This window comes from Zalophus californianus, chromosome 7 (assembly GCF_009762305.2).
Source record: "Zalophus californianus isolate mZalCal1 chromosome 7, mZalCal1.pri.v2, whole genome shotgun sequence".
In the NCBI taxonomy this organism is placed as follows: Eukaryota; Metazoa; Chordata; class Mammalia; order Carnivora; family Otariidae; genus Zalophus; species Zalophus californianus.
In genome coordinates, this window is record NC_045601.1 from 113,994,897 (window position 1) to 114,012,607 (window position 17,711).

Genomic DNA, 17,711 nt, shown 5'->3' on the forward strand with positions numbered 1-17,711 from the left:
AACAACTGAGCCACCCAGGCGTCCAGAATGCCTATGTTTTTAAGACCACTAAGGAAACAAAGCCCAGGACCCCAAGCTTGAAGGGTAAAACAAAGCTCTGTAGTCTTTTTTTTTTTTTTTTAAGATTTTATTTATTTATTTGACAGAGAGAGACACAGCAAGAGAGGGAACACAAGCAGGGGGAGTGGGAGAGGGAGAAGCAGGCTTCCCACGGAGCAGGGAGCCCAATGCGGGGCTCGATCCCAGGACCCCTGGGATCATGACCTGAGCCGAAAGCAGGCCTTAACGACTGAGGCCACCCAGGCGCCCCCAAGCTCTATAGTCTTAAAATTACTCAAGAGTGAGGCACCAGGGTGCCTGGGTGGCTTAGTCAGTTAAGCTCTGCCTTCGGCTCAGGTCATGATCCCGGGGTCTTGGGATCAAGTCCCGCATCGGGCTCTTTGCTCTGCGGGGAGCCTGCTTCTCCCTCTCCTCACCACTTGTGCTCTCTCTCACTATCTCTGTCTCTCTCTCTCAAATAAATAAAATCTAAAAAAAATAAATTAATTAAAAAAAAAAGTGAGGCACCAAACTAGCACAAAACACCATAATGAATAACTTGCGCATTTTGCTTCCTACATAGTCTTTTTGAAGGCAGTTAGCCACCATATCTTACTCATCTTTGTTTCCGGGAGCCTGACACTTTCTGGTCAAGAGCAGTGTGCTCCATTCTCAAGGAAAGAATGAGTGTCCAAAGGCTTGGGACCTTTTAACCCGGGGTTGTACAGACTAAGCAGTTGCATAGCCTTGAAAAGCAGGTTCTTCTGTGCACACTGGGATGCCCTCCTGATGGCCTGATGTTATGAGAGCTCTCCAGATCCCAAGTAAGGTGTGTTTGTCCTTACTTTAAGGAAGAGTAAGATGGGACCAAGGGCTCTAGCCGATTTACTGCTACGATAATCAAAAATCAGGGGAAGATGGGGGATGACAACTATCCAAGTGATACAATTTAATAGAACGGATGAGTGCGAGAACACAAGCACACACAGATGAACAAATGAGTGCGTGGCAAACTGGTTAAATCTGAGTAAGGTCTGCAATCTAGTCATTTGTATTGGTGTAGTTAGTTGTACCGTGCCAATGTCAATTTCCTGGTTTTGATAATGTAGTATAGTTATGTAAGATGGTGAGGGAAGCTGGGAGGGTGATGGGTACACGAGACTTCCTTGTATTAATTTTGCAGCTTTTTGTGAGTCTATAATTATTTCCAAATAAAGCAAACAGACAAAGAAACCAGAAAACAACGGGCACCTTCCCCGAGCCCAGCCTATCCCTCCCAGAATCCGCGCCACATCTCATACTTCTGCCCTCCATACGGCCTCTACTGCTCAGGTAGAAGCAGAGTGGGTGCGGCGGGGCCGCGCACGCGCAGTCCTGAAATCCCCCGCCGCGGCGCTGGGAAGTCACGCTTGCGCAGTCTTGGCCCTTGGCCGCCGCGCCAGCCCCTCTACGCGGCGGGGGACTCGGCTGCCTTGGCCCCTTCGCGCTGCCGTCTTTTCCGGCAGTTGGAGCGCTTCCTGTTGTCCTTACCCGCACCCGCCCCTCGGCCCCTGCCTCAGAGACCCTAACGCGTCCCTATCTTCTTCTCTGGTCGGCGGGGTGCTGCCGCTGGGGCTTCGCCTGTCCGCCCGTCGAGAGAGGTCGCTGGCCCGGCCGGCGTCTGCGGCTGTCCGCCGCCCCCAGCTCTTCCTTCCCCGGGGCCCTGGTGAGTGTCTTGCTGCCGCCGTCTTCAGTCCATCCCAATCTCTCCCCCTCATCTCCGCCGGTCTCTTTTTCGGGTTCTCCCTTCCCGCCGGCGCCCTCCTACCAGCCGTGTCCTGACGGCCCCATGGCCGCTCTCCTCAGCCTACTGACAGCCTCCCTCCTCCCGGTTTTCAGAGGCTCTGCTGCCGGTCCTCGCCACATTTTCCCAGTCTCAGGCTCCCCACCCCATTCTTTCTTTTTGTACAGCTGGGGCGGGGACCCGGGCTCTCTTCTCTTTTCCATGTTGCCAGCTTTGTCTGCTCGCCGCAGCCGCTTAAGTCTCCTCTGGAATCTCAGTCATTACCAGTTTCCATCTCTTTTCTTTTTTTCTGGGGTCTGAGAACCTAAGAGCTGTTGTGTGAGGCAGAGATATGGAAAGCCCGTCTTGGGGTGTGGTTCCTTTGAGTCGGGCCCCTTCCCCATGGCTAGTCTTAGAGTACTGGGCTTCAGATAATCTTAAAATCACAGGAAAATTGAGTGACGATTTTTTTTTTTAAGACAAGAGTGGGAAAAGGAAAGTCGATAAGGATTTGGAGGAAGTCTGTTTCAGAAAGTGTGCAGAAACAGCTAGTAGAGAGATCAGATCTCCCAGTTTGCACTTTGAATTGACTAAAAGGCACAAAGAGAAACTTGTTGGTTTTGAAATGTACAGAGGAAAGTTGAAGTGAGGTAAACCTTGTGCTTCCTCTCCCTTTCAGCTCACCTTGGCTCCGAATTAGAATTAGCTAGGCAGTAGATGGCGTTTCCCTAAATATAAAACAAACACCACGATAACAGGCTCCACTCATAAGAGGACCAGAACTCTATCCTCCAACTTTGTATAGAAAACCACTTGCCCTCCCAGTTCTATCCCCATCATACATGCATATTCTCAGTTCCTAGTAATGGTCAGGAAAGATGAGTGCTTTCTCAGTAAATCTTTTATAAGGTGCTGACTACGTGCATAGCATTGTGCATGAGATGGGAGAAGGATATTAAAAGTAGTGTATGTAAGACAGGTGCTTGCTTTCCCATGGCTTACAGTTCAGGAGGAGAAATTAAGATATGTGATTTTTAAGGAATGATATCCGTGTTCATTTACCCAAATGAAAGATACTGGATTGTCAATCACAGAGAAATAAATAATTGGTGAGGGAAGGGGTATTCATAGAGATAACAGTACCACTGTAAAGTCAGTCAATCAAGGATGACCATCTAGGTTGAATAAAACTGGTTTTCATTTAATCTACTCTTATGTTTGCAGTACCTTTGCAGATCACATTCTTTTGTTAAGTTTTTAAAACTTTTAAGAATTTCTTACCTACCTATTCCCTTATTCTGCAGAGATGGAGAATGAAATGAATAGGGAAGGGGCCTGTAGGTCAGGGCATGAAGGTTTGAATTATCAAAAGTGTGAGGGAAAGCCCTGTGTTATAAAAAGTACTTGGTTGACCCAGTAAAGCTATAAATTGCTATAGGGCAATAGTAATTGTATCTTTTGATGAAAGGTTATTAGAACAGGCTAAGCCTTTTATGAGTGGAGGAAGGGAAGGAGGAGGAGGTTTTGAAGAAAGGTCAAAGGGAAGGATAGTGCAACCTTTGCCATTACATTAGAGACTGTACGTGAAGGTTGAAAATCATTCTGCTAGGAAATTTGTTGGTCTGTTATGTGAGCATCTTTGAGTACACTTAATCTCCTGTTGATCTTTTTAAAAGCTTAGAAAGCCATGCCAGTGACTTAAATGAGTAAAAACATTCCACACCTCAGTATTTATATACTTATCAATGTAAATATAATTTTGTTCTTTAGTTTTGTTGACAACTAAAAAAATCATTAACTTGCTCAACTTACATTTATTAACCACCATTAAACAGTGCCCTATGAAAGGCACTGTTTGTCTTAGTTGCATTTTTGAATAATTTCAGTTGTTAAAATGTAACCACATATATGTATATAAAAAGGGTCTCTAGAAGTGTTCAGACAAGGGAGGAGTACAAAGCACTCCCTTGCTTCAGACTTGTTTTTAAATCTGGTTTGAAAATTTCTTCACCAGACTCAGAGTGCATGTGGTTTTCATTGTGGGTGGAGGGGGTACAGGCTGACAAATAAGGAACCACACCCAAGCTTCATAAACCAGAGGTCTTTAAACAATTCTACTGATATCCTAAAAATATTTGGGTTTGCTTTGGTATTAGCAGAAACTTCCTCATAAAAAATAACATTCTAACAAATAACATAGTAAGGTAGAACTGAGTTCACTTTCTTGAATTTGTTATTACTTATAATTTTGGCACTTCATGAATAAAAATGTTTGAAGTAGAGCCTTGATTTTGAATCTCTTTGCTCTGAAAGGATTATTCTTTTACGTGATTTTCCCCTGAATATCTTTTAATAAAATTGCTTAATGTTAAGCCTTTTGTCTTAGTAATAAATAACTGTTTGCACATTCCTTAGTAGCCCTAATCTATGAGAAAATTTAAAAAGCTGCTAAGTATTAAGGGGAGAACCTTAAGGAAACTTTCATAAAGTGTACTATCTTTGAAAATGGCCTCTGGCCCCTCCTGATTTTTACTCAGCTTTTTATTGGGATGAAAGGACAGACAGAGGCGGTCATGTTGGAGGAAGGCATGATAAAGATAAAATATTGAGCATTATTGCCAGTGCTGGAGCAAGTCCAGAGGTGAATGGTCTGGCCAACTGTGAGAGTATGGGCTGGTAAAAATATCTGGGGGAAAATGAGATTTAAATCTATGAAAAAAATGTTCTATAAGCTATTTAAATCTTGTTGGTATCAGTTTTCTCATATGTAAAACGAGGAAGTCAGGGTATTTTGTTTTTAAGATATCTTCCATCACTAAAATTATGATTCAGGTTTTTTCTTTGTAACATTGTTTGTATCAGTTTTTTGTTTTAACTTGTAAATCCAAATAACATACATTTTTCAAATACTGTAAGACATGTCAGAGTACATATATACCTGTAGATGAGCATTTTAGTTACAGATTTTTTTTTAACTGTAGAAATGGTATAAATTAAAAGTTATTGGTAATTTGGGGCACCTGGCTGGCTCAGTCAGTAGAGCATGTGACTCTTGATCTTGGGGTTGTAAGTTTGAGCCCCACATTGGGTGGAGAAATTACTTAAAGATAAAATCTTTAAAAGTTATTGGTAATTTAATAGTAATAGTACATGCTCATTGAAGAAAATATATAAAATGTGGAAAAGCCCAAACAAGAGTAAAATGATCTATTGCATTCTTACTGCCTAGAGTTATGCCATTAGTAGCATTTTGATACATATTTCAAATAATTCTGTGCACATCTAGTAAACACATAAATAAAATTGAAATCATGGTATATATTCTGGTTTGTAACCTTTTCCTGCTTAGATTGGAAACCTTTCCCCTGACATTAAACATTTGAACATATTTTAATTGTGCATTATTCAATTATAGGACTTTTTATAATTTAATCAGTTCTGTTGTTGTGTATTCAAGTTTTATCATTACAGTGCTACATTGAACCCCCTGCGTATGAATCCTTATGGGTCTTTGATTTCTTCAAGGTAGATTTTTGGATGGTAAAAAATTATACTGTGTCTGTATTATATATTCTTAATTTATGTTTATATTATGATCTTGTTCTCTTCCTTTTTAAAATTACAACATATGTTTTAAAGATATATTCATGTCACTTTTAGGTACAGATAGATTTGCTTCTGACTGCTGCATGTTATTTCTTTGTGCACCCACAGCATTTTATTTCCTTACTGAATTGGCTTCAACTTCCTATAACACAAATGATGGCATAATAAACATCTCCTGTAATGCACAAGTTTGTGCATTTCTTAAGAGTCTATGAGACAATTTCTTTAGGCCTAATACCTAGAGATGGTATTTCTGGGTCATAGGACATTAATATATACTTATTTTCATCAAGTATTCTGTTTGTCTGGCTTTTGTTGTATATTATATGTTTGTCCTTCAGAAAACTTGTACCAATTTACTATCCTACCAGTAGGTGAGGAGAGTGTATGATTGGTGGATTCTACTCCAAAACTAATACCTCTTCTTTTTTTGTTTCTAGCAGCCATGGCAATGACAGGCTCAACACCTTGTTCCTCCATGAGTAATCACACAAAGGAAAGGGTGACCATGACCAAAGTGACACTGGAGAATTTTTATAGCAACCTTATCGCTCAACATGAAGAACGAGAAATGAGGTAAAGAACTGTTTGAGAAAATTGTGTCATGGTTTTGGCATTTGTGTCTAGTATCATGAGACACATTCATAATATCGTTGAAAGGAGATAAGAATAGCAGCAGCAATGTAATAGCCTATCCCATTACAGTTGCTATTAACCCACTTATTTCTACTACTAGTCAATAGCACAGGGGCACCTGGCTGGCTCAGTTGGTAGAGCATGCAACTCTTGATCTTGGGGTTGTGAGTTTGAGCCCTACGTTGGGTTCAGAGGTTACTTAAAAATAAACTCTTAGGAAAAGAAAATAACACACAATTCCATAGTAGTATAAAAAAATAAATTGGGCTAAATCCTTGGATTCATTGTTAAGGCAGTCTGATGTAACGGAAAGAACAGCCCTTATAGAATCAGACCTGGGTTTAGAATCCTGCCTTTATCATTTGGTAGCTGTCTGAGGCCAGAATAAGTTTCCTAGTCTTTTTGTGTGTCAGTTCCCTATCTGGAAAATGGGGATAATACTTACCTTGCGGGATTGCTGTGGGGATTATATGTATAACGTATGTGAGTAACCACCATAGTGCTTCTCACATAGTAATCACTTAATCACTTGGCACCTGTTGTTATTGACCTGGTGTACACTATTCATGTAGTAACTTGTAATTAAAATTTTATTCCCAACATTTTATTATGAAAATATTCAAAAGTGCAGAAAAGTTGAAGGATTAATATGCTGAATACCCTTATATACATCATCTAGGGTCTATAATTGTCATTCATTGTTGTGTTACATATTCATCCTCTATCCATTCATTAAACCATCTTAATTTTTTGCTATGCTTCAAAGCATGTTGGAGATTTCAGTGTTTTACTTCTGAATATGTGTCCTTGTATAACAAACGGGTTCAATATGTGTGTATATATATACACGCACATACACACACATATGTATACATGTGTATATATACACACATATGTATATTTAAGAGAGTGTAAATCTTGCATACGGTAAAATGCACAATCTTCCTCTAGGTGTGTTTTTTTCTTTTTTTTTTTTTTTTAAAGTAATCTCTGCACCCAGTGTGGGGTTCCAACCGAAATGCACAATCTGAAGGGTACCATTCAATGAGTTTTGACAAATGTATATACCTGTAGAACTTGAACTCCTATCAAGACCTAGAACATTACCATCATCCCAGAAAGTTCTTTGATTCCTGGAGATGTTCCTTCAAACCCAGGCAACCACTGTTGTAATTTGTTTCTATCATAGATTAATCTTGCCTATTCCATACAAATGGAGAATGTAAACGGATTCATATAGTAAGTACTCATTTGAGTAAGGCATCTTTCACTCAGCCTGATGTTTTCAAAGTTCATCCATGTTGCTGTTGTATCAATAGTTTGTTCCTTTATATTGCTGAGTACCATTCTGTTTTCTGACTGTACCTCTGTTTTACATTCTTCTGTTGAAGAACATCTGGGCTTTTTTCAGTTTTGGGCTGTTTTGAATACGTTTCTATGAACATTTGTGTACAGATCTTTTTGTGAACATTTGTTTTCAATTCTTGGGTAAATATTTAGGAGTGGAATTGCTGGATCATAAATATACATAAGTATATGTTTAGTTTCATTAGAAACTGCTAGACCTTTTTCCAGAATATTATCAGCATTGTGTGAGAGTTTCCAGTTACTTTACATTTTTGCTAACAAAATGTCTGTTTGTATGTCTTTTTTTTTTTTAAGATTTTATTTATTAGAGAGAGAGTGAGAGAGCATGCGTGCGCGCGAGAGAGAGCTGGGTGGGGGAGGAGCAAAGGGGGAGGGAGAGGGAGGGGAAAGAATCTCCAGCAGACTGCTGAGCACTGAGCCCAACATAGGGCTCGATCACACAACCCTGAGATCATGACCTGAGCTGAAATTAAGAGTCGGAGGCTTAACCAACTGAGCCACCCAGGTGCCCCTCCTGTTCATTTTCTTTATAGTGACTTTAGATGAGCAGAGGTTTTAAATTTAGGTGAAATCTAATTTGGCATTTTTTTTCTTTTGTAGTAAAACTTTGCTGCCCCTAAGTCATAAAGATATTCTTCTGTATCTTCTTTGGGAAGTTTTATAATTTAGTTTTTACATTTAGTTCTATGATCCATCTTGAATTAATAAGTCTATGAGATGGGGGTTGAGATTTATTTTTTTTTCCTTATGGATATCCAGTTGTTTTAGCATCCTTTGTTGCAAAGATTTCCTTTTCCCCATCAGATTCTTTGGCACTTTTGTCAAAAATCAAATACCCTGTAGTATGTGTGTATTTCTGGGTTTTCTTTTTTCTTTCTTTTATCTTTTTTTAAAGATTTTATTTTTAGGTAATCTCCACACCCGATGTGGGTCTTGAACCTACTACCCCTAGATCAAGAGTCACATGCTCTACGGACTGAACCAACCAGGTGCCCTGATTTCTGGGTTTTCTATTCTATTTCATTGATCTGTTTGTCCCTATGCCAGTATCACACTGACTTCGTTACTGTAGTATTGTGGTAAGTTTTGAAGTCCTCTAGTTAGTGTAAGTCTTCAGCTTCATTGTTTTGTTTTGTTTTCCCCCAAGATTGTTTTGGCTATTCTAGGTTCTTTGCATTTTTTTTTTTAAGATTTTATTTATTTATTTGACAGAGAGATAGATAGGGAGAGCAGGAACACAAGCAGAGGGAGTGGGAGAGGGAGAAGCAGGCTTTCCACTGAGCAGGGAGCCCGATGTAGGGCTCTGTCCCAAGTCCCTGGGATCATGACCTGAGCCAAAGGCAGATGCTTAATGACTGAGCCACCCAGGATCCTGGTTCTTTGCATTTTTTATATAGATTTTAGAATTAGCTTGTCAATTTCTAGAGGAAAGCTTGATGGAATTATGATTATAATTGTATTGAATCCGTAGATCAGTTTGGGGGAGAATTGACATCTTAACAGTATTGAATCTCTGATGCATGGACATACTATATCTCTCCATTCTCTTAGGTCTTTAATTTTTCCCAGCAGTGTTTTGTAGTGTTTAGTGTGGGGGTCTTACATGTTATTTTGTTCTTCTGTTACTAGTATTTCGGGGTTTTTATTTTTATGCTGTTTTAAGTGGATATTTAAAAAATTTTTTCCAATTGTTTGCTTCTAACATATGGAAATATAACTGAATTTTGTATATTGACCTTATATCCTGAAACTTACTAATTTATTTATTCTACTAGCTTTTTTGTAGATTCCTTAGGATTTTCTGTGTAAACAATCATGTCATATTCAAATAGAGAATTTTACTTCTTCTTTTCCAATCTATACACCTTTTCTTTCTTTTTCTTGCCTTATTGTATTGGCTGGGATATCAGGTACAATGTTGAATATAAGTGGTGAGAGTAGACATTTTCGTTTTCTTCCTGATTTAAGGGTGAAAGCACTCACTATTTCACTGTTGTGATGTTACTTGTAGGTTTTTCAAGGATGCCTTTTGTAGGTTGGGGAAGTTTTCTTATGTTCCTAGTTGGCTGAGAGTTTTTTATTAGAGTGGGTGTTGAATTTTGTCAAATAATTTTTCTGCATCTTCTGCATCATTGTTTATTCTTTTAATATGATGAATTCAATGGACTGATTTTTTGCATGTTAAATTAACCTTGCATTCCTGGGGTAAAACCCTCTTGATCATAACATATTATTCTTTTTGTATGTTGCTAGATTTGATATGCTAATATTTTGATAAGGGCTTTTGCAGTCACATTCTTCATGAGGGTGTAAATCATGTTTAGACTTTAAATATGCAGATCTGTATGTGGAATAGCAAAATATTTTATAGTTGGTGGTGGCTAGCTGCTGCTCTTTGAAATAGACAAATGCCTGCAGAGTGCCCTATGTTAGGATGATGGGGAATTCAAAGATAAATTTGCACAATATATCTCGAGGTATGCTGTTGGAGGTAGATAGTTCTTTTTAATACAACCACTGTATTGAAATCAGAGTTTCTGGTGGTTCAGTTACAAAACAAATACTATGAATTCTGATTAAGTTCCTTGTTTTGTTTATTTACTTAAAGATTTATTTATTTTTATTTTAGAGAGCACGCACATGAACAGGGAGAGGGGCAGAGAGAGAGAGGGCAAGAATCAGACTGCTTAGTGTGGAGTCTGATGTGGGGCTTGATTTCAGGAACCTGAGATCATGACCTGAGTCGGAACCAAGGGTCAGACACTTAACCACCTGAGCCACTCAGGCACCCCAATTTATTTCTTTATTTAAAAATTTTTTTTAATTTATTTGAAAGAGAGAGAGAGAGCAACCATGCAAGCAAGCGGGAGGAAGAGGGAGAGGGAGAGATAATCTGAAGCAGATTCTGCGCTGAGCACTGAGCCTGATGCGGGCTCAGTCCCATGACTGTGATGATATGACCTGAGCTGAAACCCAGAGTTGGATGCTCAACTGACTGAACCTTGTTTTATTTAATAATAGTTGATTTTTTGGGGCACCTGGGTGGCTCAGTCGTTAAGCGTCTGCCTTCGGCTCAGGTCATGATCCCAGGGTCCTGGGATCGAGCCCCACATGGGGCTCCCTGCTCAGCGTGGAGCCTGCTTCTCCTTCTCCCTCTCCCATTTCCCCCTGCTTGTGTTCCCTCTCTCGCTGTGTCTCTCTCTGTCAAATAAATAAATAAAATCTTTAAAAAAAATAATAGTTGATTTTTTAATCCTACTGGCTCTGCCTTATGGTTCATTATTAATATATATCACATTCTCTAGGAATAGTATGACATATGGTTTTGTTTATGTTTTATTAATAAATGTTACATTGTGGGGGTGCCTGGGTGGCTCAGTTGGGTTAAGCATCTGATTTCGGCTCAGGTAATGATCTCAGTTATTAGACTGAGCCCTGTGTGGGACTCTGTGATCAGCTGGGAGTCTGCTTGTCCCTCTCCCTCTGCCCCTTCCCCTGCTCATGCTCTCTCTTTCTCTCAAATAAATAAATAAAAATCTTTATTTTATTTTTTTTAAAAGATTTTATTATTTATTTATTTGCCAAAGGGGGAGAGAGAGAGAGAGAGAGAGAGAGTGAGCACAAGCAGGGGGAGTGGCAGGCAGAGGGAAAAGCAGGCTCCCTGCTGAGCAGGGAGCCCAGTGAGGGACTCCATCCCAGGACCCTGGGACTATGACCTGAGCTGAAGGCAGACGCCTAACAGCTGAGCCACCCAGGTGTCCTAATAAATAAAATCTTAAAAAAAAAAAATAAGTGTTACATTGTGATTTACGCTAAAATTGCATCCAGAAATGAGTTGAAATCAGTGCTTTTTGTTTTGGATTCTTAAGATGGAAACACCTTCCAAAAGCATTGGTGGTTTTGCTTTTCTTAAAGACCAAATTAATCAAAAGACAGGTGTAAGAAGAGAATGTTAAACATTTAAGAGGATTAGAATGTTTGTTTTTGGTAATTTTTGTTGTTATCAAATCATCATTATTTTTCATTAAAAAAAAAAAGCAGTAGGGGTGCCTGGGCAGCTCAGTTGGTTAAACGTCTGCCTTTGGCTCAGATTATGATCCCAGGGTCCTGGGATTGAATCCCGCATCAGGCTCTCTGCTCAGTGGGGAGCCTGCTTCTCCCTCTCCCTGCCACTGCCTATTTCTGCGCATGTGCTCTTTGTCAAAAAAAAATCTTAGAAAAAAAACTGTTAGATGGGGTGCCTGGGTGGCTCAGTTGATTAAGTGTCTCACTTTTGATTTCAGCTCAGGTCTTGATCTCAGGGTTCTGAGTTTAAGCCCTGAATTGGGCTCCATGATGGGTGTGGAGCCTATTTAAAAAAAAAAAACAAAAAAACAAAAAAACCAAACCTGTCAGAAATGGATTTTCAGGAATGGGTGGCTCAGTCGTTAAGTGTCTGCCTTCGGCTCAGGTCATGATCCCAGGGTCCTGGGATTGAGCCCCGCAGGGGAGCCTGCTTCTCCCTCTCCCTCTGCTGTTCCCCCTGCTTGTGCTCTCTCGCTCTCTCTGTCCAAAAAAAAAAAAAAAATCTTAAAAAAAAAAAAGAAATGGATTTTCAGGCTTTTTCATGTTATGGGTGGAAATGTCATAGAACCTTGATAAATAAGCAGAGTTTAAATAATAGACAATCAATGATAAAGAAACATTTTATTATGAGTATATAACTAGTATGTGAAGAGTGGTTTGAAATAAGTATTGGGCTAGTAAATTTTGAGATCAGGTTGTAATAACTTTTCAATGTATATGCCTTGTCTGGGTGCCTTAAAATCTCTAGTATTTTCTTCCACGCATATGTACCTTTTGCATTGTTCTATATATAGTAGAAATGCACTATATATTCAGGTTATATTTGAAACAAAGTACTTAACAACAGGGGAGATGAAACCAAAGCCTAGAAGTAGAAGAAAGAATAAAAATCATTTAGGAATGGTTTCCTGTATAAAAGTAGAATATGAGAACATTGGGTGGGTTTAGAAACATTACAGAAAGTTCTACTGATCGATTTAAAAACAATTAAACCCCCTGAGTCTGGTTCTGTTTGATGGTCTCCTGTTAATGCTACTGGTAGACTATAAACTGAACCCACTTAAGAGTGCGAGTTCATCTTCTTTATTTAAACTTTGTTTTGCCTCTGATGGTAAGGTTATCTAGGAATAGCAGTTCTCGTTCTATTCTCTCTTACGTGATCCTAGGTACCCAGTAAATATTGATGATTGCCTAGTTATTCATACAAAAAATAATTTATAGCAGCCTGAAATCAAAACCAAGGAAGCTGACATTTTTTTCTTATAAAATATTCTGTGTTATTTTTGTTCTTCATGAATACTATTTTGGTGGATTAATTAAAGCCACAAAAATCCAATTTATAGGAAGTAATGGTATGCTTCCCTCCCCTCCTGCCCCCAAATCAAATAAGAACTTTCCTACATTTTACCCTTTGAGAACCAGCACTGTCTGCTACTCCTTTTAGGTATTCTTACCCAGGTTTTCCTGTGGCTGTGTTTGGTCTGATCTGGTACTGAGTTGCAATATGTGATTATTATTAATGCGCAAGTGTCAGTTTTATTTAAGTCCCAGAGATGAGTAAGTCTTGACCTTTGAATGTTATTCACTGACTAGATGTATCAGTCAAACCAAAGTAATTTGTTGAGTTTTTTTTTTTTTAAGAGAGCAGTGGGGAGGAGCAGAGGAAGAGGGACAAACGGACTCAGCTCCAAGCACGGAGCTGACCCAGGGCATGATCTCATGACCTTGAGATCATGACCTGAGCCAAAACCAAGAGTCGGACACTTGACCTAGGGCACGACCCACGCACTGCAATGTGTTGAGATTTTTTAAAAAATCTGTGTAAAACTCTTTTTAGGGTATTTCTTGAGATTTTTCTCAGTTTTGATCATGGAAATAACAGCTAGTGCTTATTTCTGTACTGTTTTTCCTGGTTTTAAATGTCTCCTCAACAGAAATGAGAAATATTGTCTAGTCAGCTCTCGTAGAACGGACTAGCCCTTTTCTCTCATCCCTGAAACCTCTGAATCAAGTTGTGTTGTGAGATGAACTTAATTTACGGTTAGCAAAGGGAGCTAATTACACATAGTCATGAATGTGTCTTGCACATTGTTACAAACTCTGATTTTCTTTTTCCCCCCATTTGGCAACATGCATTTTATAAAGTTGCTGTGTACAAACACTATTCTTAGTGGAGAAGGAGGATTCAGATATGGGCCCTGCCTTCCAAAGATCTTACTGTCTTCTATGAGAAGTGGGCTCACACGCAAATAAATAGAATAGAGCTCATGGAAGGCCTTGATGGGGTGAGGATGGGTGTGGCCCCTACATGTGAAAGTGGCCAGTCTCTCTCCCAGAGTTCTGCTCTGGAACATTGGAGTTGAGTGGAAGAATGGCTTCACCAAAGCCTGGAGTGTTAGCTAAACTGGTCTTTGATCAGAGACATACCAGTGGAGGGGCCTGCTTTTCTTTTTCATTATGAACACTTTTTTTTTTTAAAAGATTTTATTTATTTATTTGGCAGAGAGAGACACAGCAAGAGAGGGAACACAAGCAGGGGGAGTGGGAGAGGGAGAAGCAGGCTTCCCGCTGAGCCCGATGTAGGGCTCGATCCCAGGACCCTGGGACTATGACCTGAGCCAAAGGCGGACGCTTAACGAGTAAGCCACCCAGGTGCCCCCATTATGAACACTTTTAAACACACACACAGAAAGACTAATACAGTGAACTCCCATATATTCATCCCTCAGATTCAGTAATTATCAAGATTTTGTTAAATTTGTTCCTTTTTGGGCGCCTGGGTGGCTCAGTCGTTAAGCGTCTGCCTTCGGCTCAGGTCATGATCCCAGGGTCCTGGGATCGAGTCCCACATCGGGCTCCCTGCTCAGCAGGAAGCCTGCTTCTCCCTCTCCCACTCCCCCTACTTGTGTTCCTGCTCTCGCTATCTCTCTCTCTGTCAAATAAATAAATAAGATCTTAAAAAAAAATTTGTTCCATTTTATTTTTTCTTGCTTTTGTGTTTTAAAGCGAATTTCAAACATCTGTCCTTTCAATCCTATGTAGTTCAGTGTACGTGTCTAAAAATATGGCCATTTGCTTGTATAACTGCAATGCCAACATGAATCTAACAAAGTTAGCAGTAATTTCTTAGTGTCATCTCACAGAGGATGTCACTTGTAAACCTCATTTCGGGCTGTGCTTGTCATTTTGGGTGTCTTTAAGGTCTTCTTTGGCTTGGACCCAATAAATCATTACCGTGGATAATTCTGCATGATGGGCTTTTTCTGGATACTTTTTTCTAATGAAAGAATCTGATTGTGTTCAAGGAGTTGATTCTGGTAACTTTACTCTCGGGTAGGTACAGAAACTAATTTAATTACACTTGCAGTCAAGCTATGGAAAACTTCTTAGTTTGAATTAAGATTTAAAATATAGTCAGAAGCAGCCATCTCTGGGACACACACTGGGCACATTGTTCTAGCCCAGTCTGGTGTGGTCATTCAAAATAGAGTCAGAAAGTATGATGGTGTTTGCTATTCAGGGCATAAAAAATGCTGACCATAGTTGAGTTACAGTTCTTGCCATGATGTTATCTTTGATTCCTTTTACTCTTCTCTGCTTCACCTAATTAACATACACTCCTGAAAGTACCAGCAGTACAGCCTTATCCCTCTAATACACATGCTAACAAAGATGCACATCACAAACTATTCTGGGAACCCAGAGAAGTCGGCAGACTGGAAGCCATGTAAGTGCTTTGTTTTTTCCCCCATCAGGGTCAGAGTAGATCTTTTCACTTTTGGAGAGCTTAGATCACAACTTGTTATATATAATCTGATCCTGTGGATTTGTAATATGATTTCTAACATGATATTAATTTTAATTACTATTATTTTAATAATTATTTATTGACCAAAATAAAACCCATTATCTTTTCGTGGTCCTTTCTCTTGTGTTTCCTGTCTTGTTTAGCGGCATCATTATCCTCCCACACAAGAAAGTCTAAGATTTTTCCTTTGATTCCTATCACGAATTAGTCATCTTTGTAGTACCTCTGTTCAGTCCATTGTAGATTTCCAGCCCTCCTTTCAGATCTGTACTCCATATCATCTGAATCATTAGGAGAGCTTTTAGTTTGCCTCAGTCTTTGTCAGTTACTTTCCCTGCCAGTCCATCAGCTCCTTACTGTTGACTGTCATTTTAAAATAGAAACCTCATCACATCACTCTTTTACACACAAGCCCCTGTAGCTCTTAGTTCTCTACAGACGAAGAGCCAGCCCTTTTAGTGTGACATTTGAAGTGCTACATGCCTCCCCACATTAGACTACAAGCTGTTGCTTCATATACTCCCTACTTTTTTTTTTTTTTTTTAAGATTTATTTGTGAGAGAGGAGAGACAGAGTTCTAAGAGGGGAGAGGCAGAGGGAGAGGGAGAGCAACAGCCTGGTAGAGCCTGACTCGGGGTTTGATCCCATGACCCTGAGATCACAACCCCAGCCGAAAATCAAGAGTCAGGCACTCAAGCGACTGCAGCACCCAGGTGCCCTGTATTCCTACTTTTCATTCTTCCCTGTCCTGCTCACATTACCTGTTATCTGAAATGCTGATAAGGGATAGAGATCCCAGCCAAGGTGCTTTCACTTACGCTGAATAAATGCAGGTTGTGTGGAATTGGTTACAAGGAAGTTTTTCTTGTTTCTTTTAGTTTTATCAAATCTGTATGAGACTGTAGAGCCAAAATATTCTTGGATGCAGTTTTTAAGGTTTAATACTCCAGGGATTTAGAGTCTTAAGTTTTAATGGTGGTGACAGTCACCTGTTTTGATCATTCGTGCCTCTCCCCTTGAATCTCTAAATTCTGCCTTTACTCTTGTTTATCTAAGCTCTTTGCTTGTGGCAGGGAGGAGGAGGAAGATGTAAAAATAAAGGAAGTAGATTTCAGTCAGGGAGAGAGAGACACCCTGATAGAAGAGGTTATCAAACACTACTGTTTGTGGTTTGTTAAGGAGGAAATACTTTAAAAAAGAGAGAGAACTTTTCATTTTGAAATAGGATTCTTTGTTACAGTAACATCTTATACAGTTTTTTTCAAAATGCAGAACAAAGGGGGGGAATCTTTTCACTTATCTTTGTAACTAATTTTTTTTTTTTTTTTTAAAGATCTGTTTTTGAGAGAGAGAGCATGTGCATGCCACAAGTGGTGGGGAGGGGGAGGGGGGCACATGGAGGGGGAGAGAGAGAATCCTCAAGCAGACTCCACACTGAGCACAGAGCCTGACATGGGGCTCCATCCCACAACCCTGAGATCATGACCTGAGCTGAAACCAAGAGTCGGTCGCCCAACTGACTGCACCACCCAGGCGCCCCTGTAATTTATTGTTTTAATGAGGCATTTTGAGATTTACCTTTTTTTACCATTAAAAAATACTGTGTTTAAAAAATAAAAAAATACTGTTTATATAGACTTATCAGAAAGGTATTCAATTGTTATTTCAAATATCTTTATTTTTAGACAAAAGAAGTTAGAAAAAGTGATGGAAGAAGAAGGCCTAAAAGATGAAGAGGTAATTCATATTCGGAAATTTTTCCTTGAACCCAGCATGGCAAATCTTGTTCAGCAAGTTGTTAGCCTTGGTATATAGGGTACTTGGCTTAGTAACAGAGAAACTTGTGAGGGCTGGGGTACTTCTGGAATTAGGTATTCATGCAAAGGGAAAAATTCACTACTAAGTACCAGGGAGAGGAAGATTTATCTAGGCACAGTTGTAATAAATGGACTAGATTTAGAATTCCAAGAAAAGAAAAAGATGAGATCACATTAAAATTAAAAAAAGCAAATTACAGCATACTTACGGAAATCCCAGAAAAGTCTCTATAGAAGTGGAGCAAAGTTCTGAAATCATTATCAAGGCAAAACTTCTCTTCAGATCAGTCCTTTCCCCAATGCCTACAGATGTGGTAGGAGAAAATATAGTTAAGAAACTGTGCAAGGAACTGAAATGACAGTGGAAATGCCTTCAAAAATAGGAATGAATCATAGAATCCAGGAAAATGGTGAAAAATACTGAAAACTTGTAGGAAATATAGAGTATAAAATGAACTCCAATGTGTAAAAAAAACACCAAACCCAGAGGGAAATTAAAGAAAAAAAAACCCACCCTTTTATTTTATATACAGAAGTTTAAAGGAAAATATTGTTTATTCTTCCTTCATTAGAAAACTTAGAATAGTTGATTGCCAAAGTAGGTTGATCA

General features: G+C 39.4%; 1 protein-coding gene across 3 annotated transcripts in view; it reads left to right on the forward strand.

The window, feature by feature from the left end:
• The first annotated feature begins 1,463 nt into the window (after window positions 1-1,463).
• Window positions 1,464-17,711, forward strand: part of STK38 (serine/threonine kinase 38) — a 128,880-nt gene continuing 112,632 nt past the window's right edge. For 2 of the 3 annotated variants that reach the window (XM_027603555.1, XM_027603553.1), the window contains exons 1-3: window positions 1,464-1,744; window positions 5,848-5,983; window positions 16,970-17,021. In XM_027603555.1, coding sequence (XP_027459356.1) covers window positions 5,853-5,983; window positions 16,970-17,021 — 183 coding nt within the window. In that variant the 5' untranslated portion in view covers window positions 1,464-1,744; window positions 5,848-5,852. The remainder of the gene's footprint in view (window positions 1,745-5,847; window positions 5,984-16,969; window positions 17,022-17,711) is intronic. The other variant, XM_027603554.1, reaches the window with a different exon arrangement.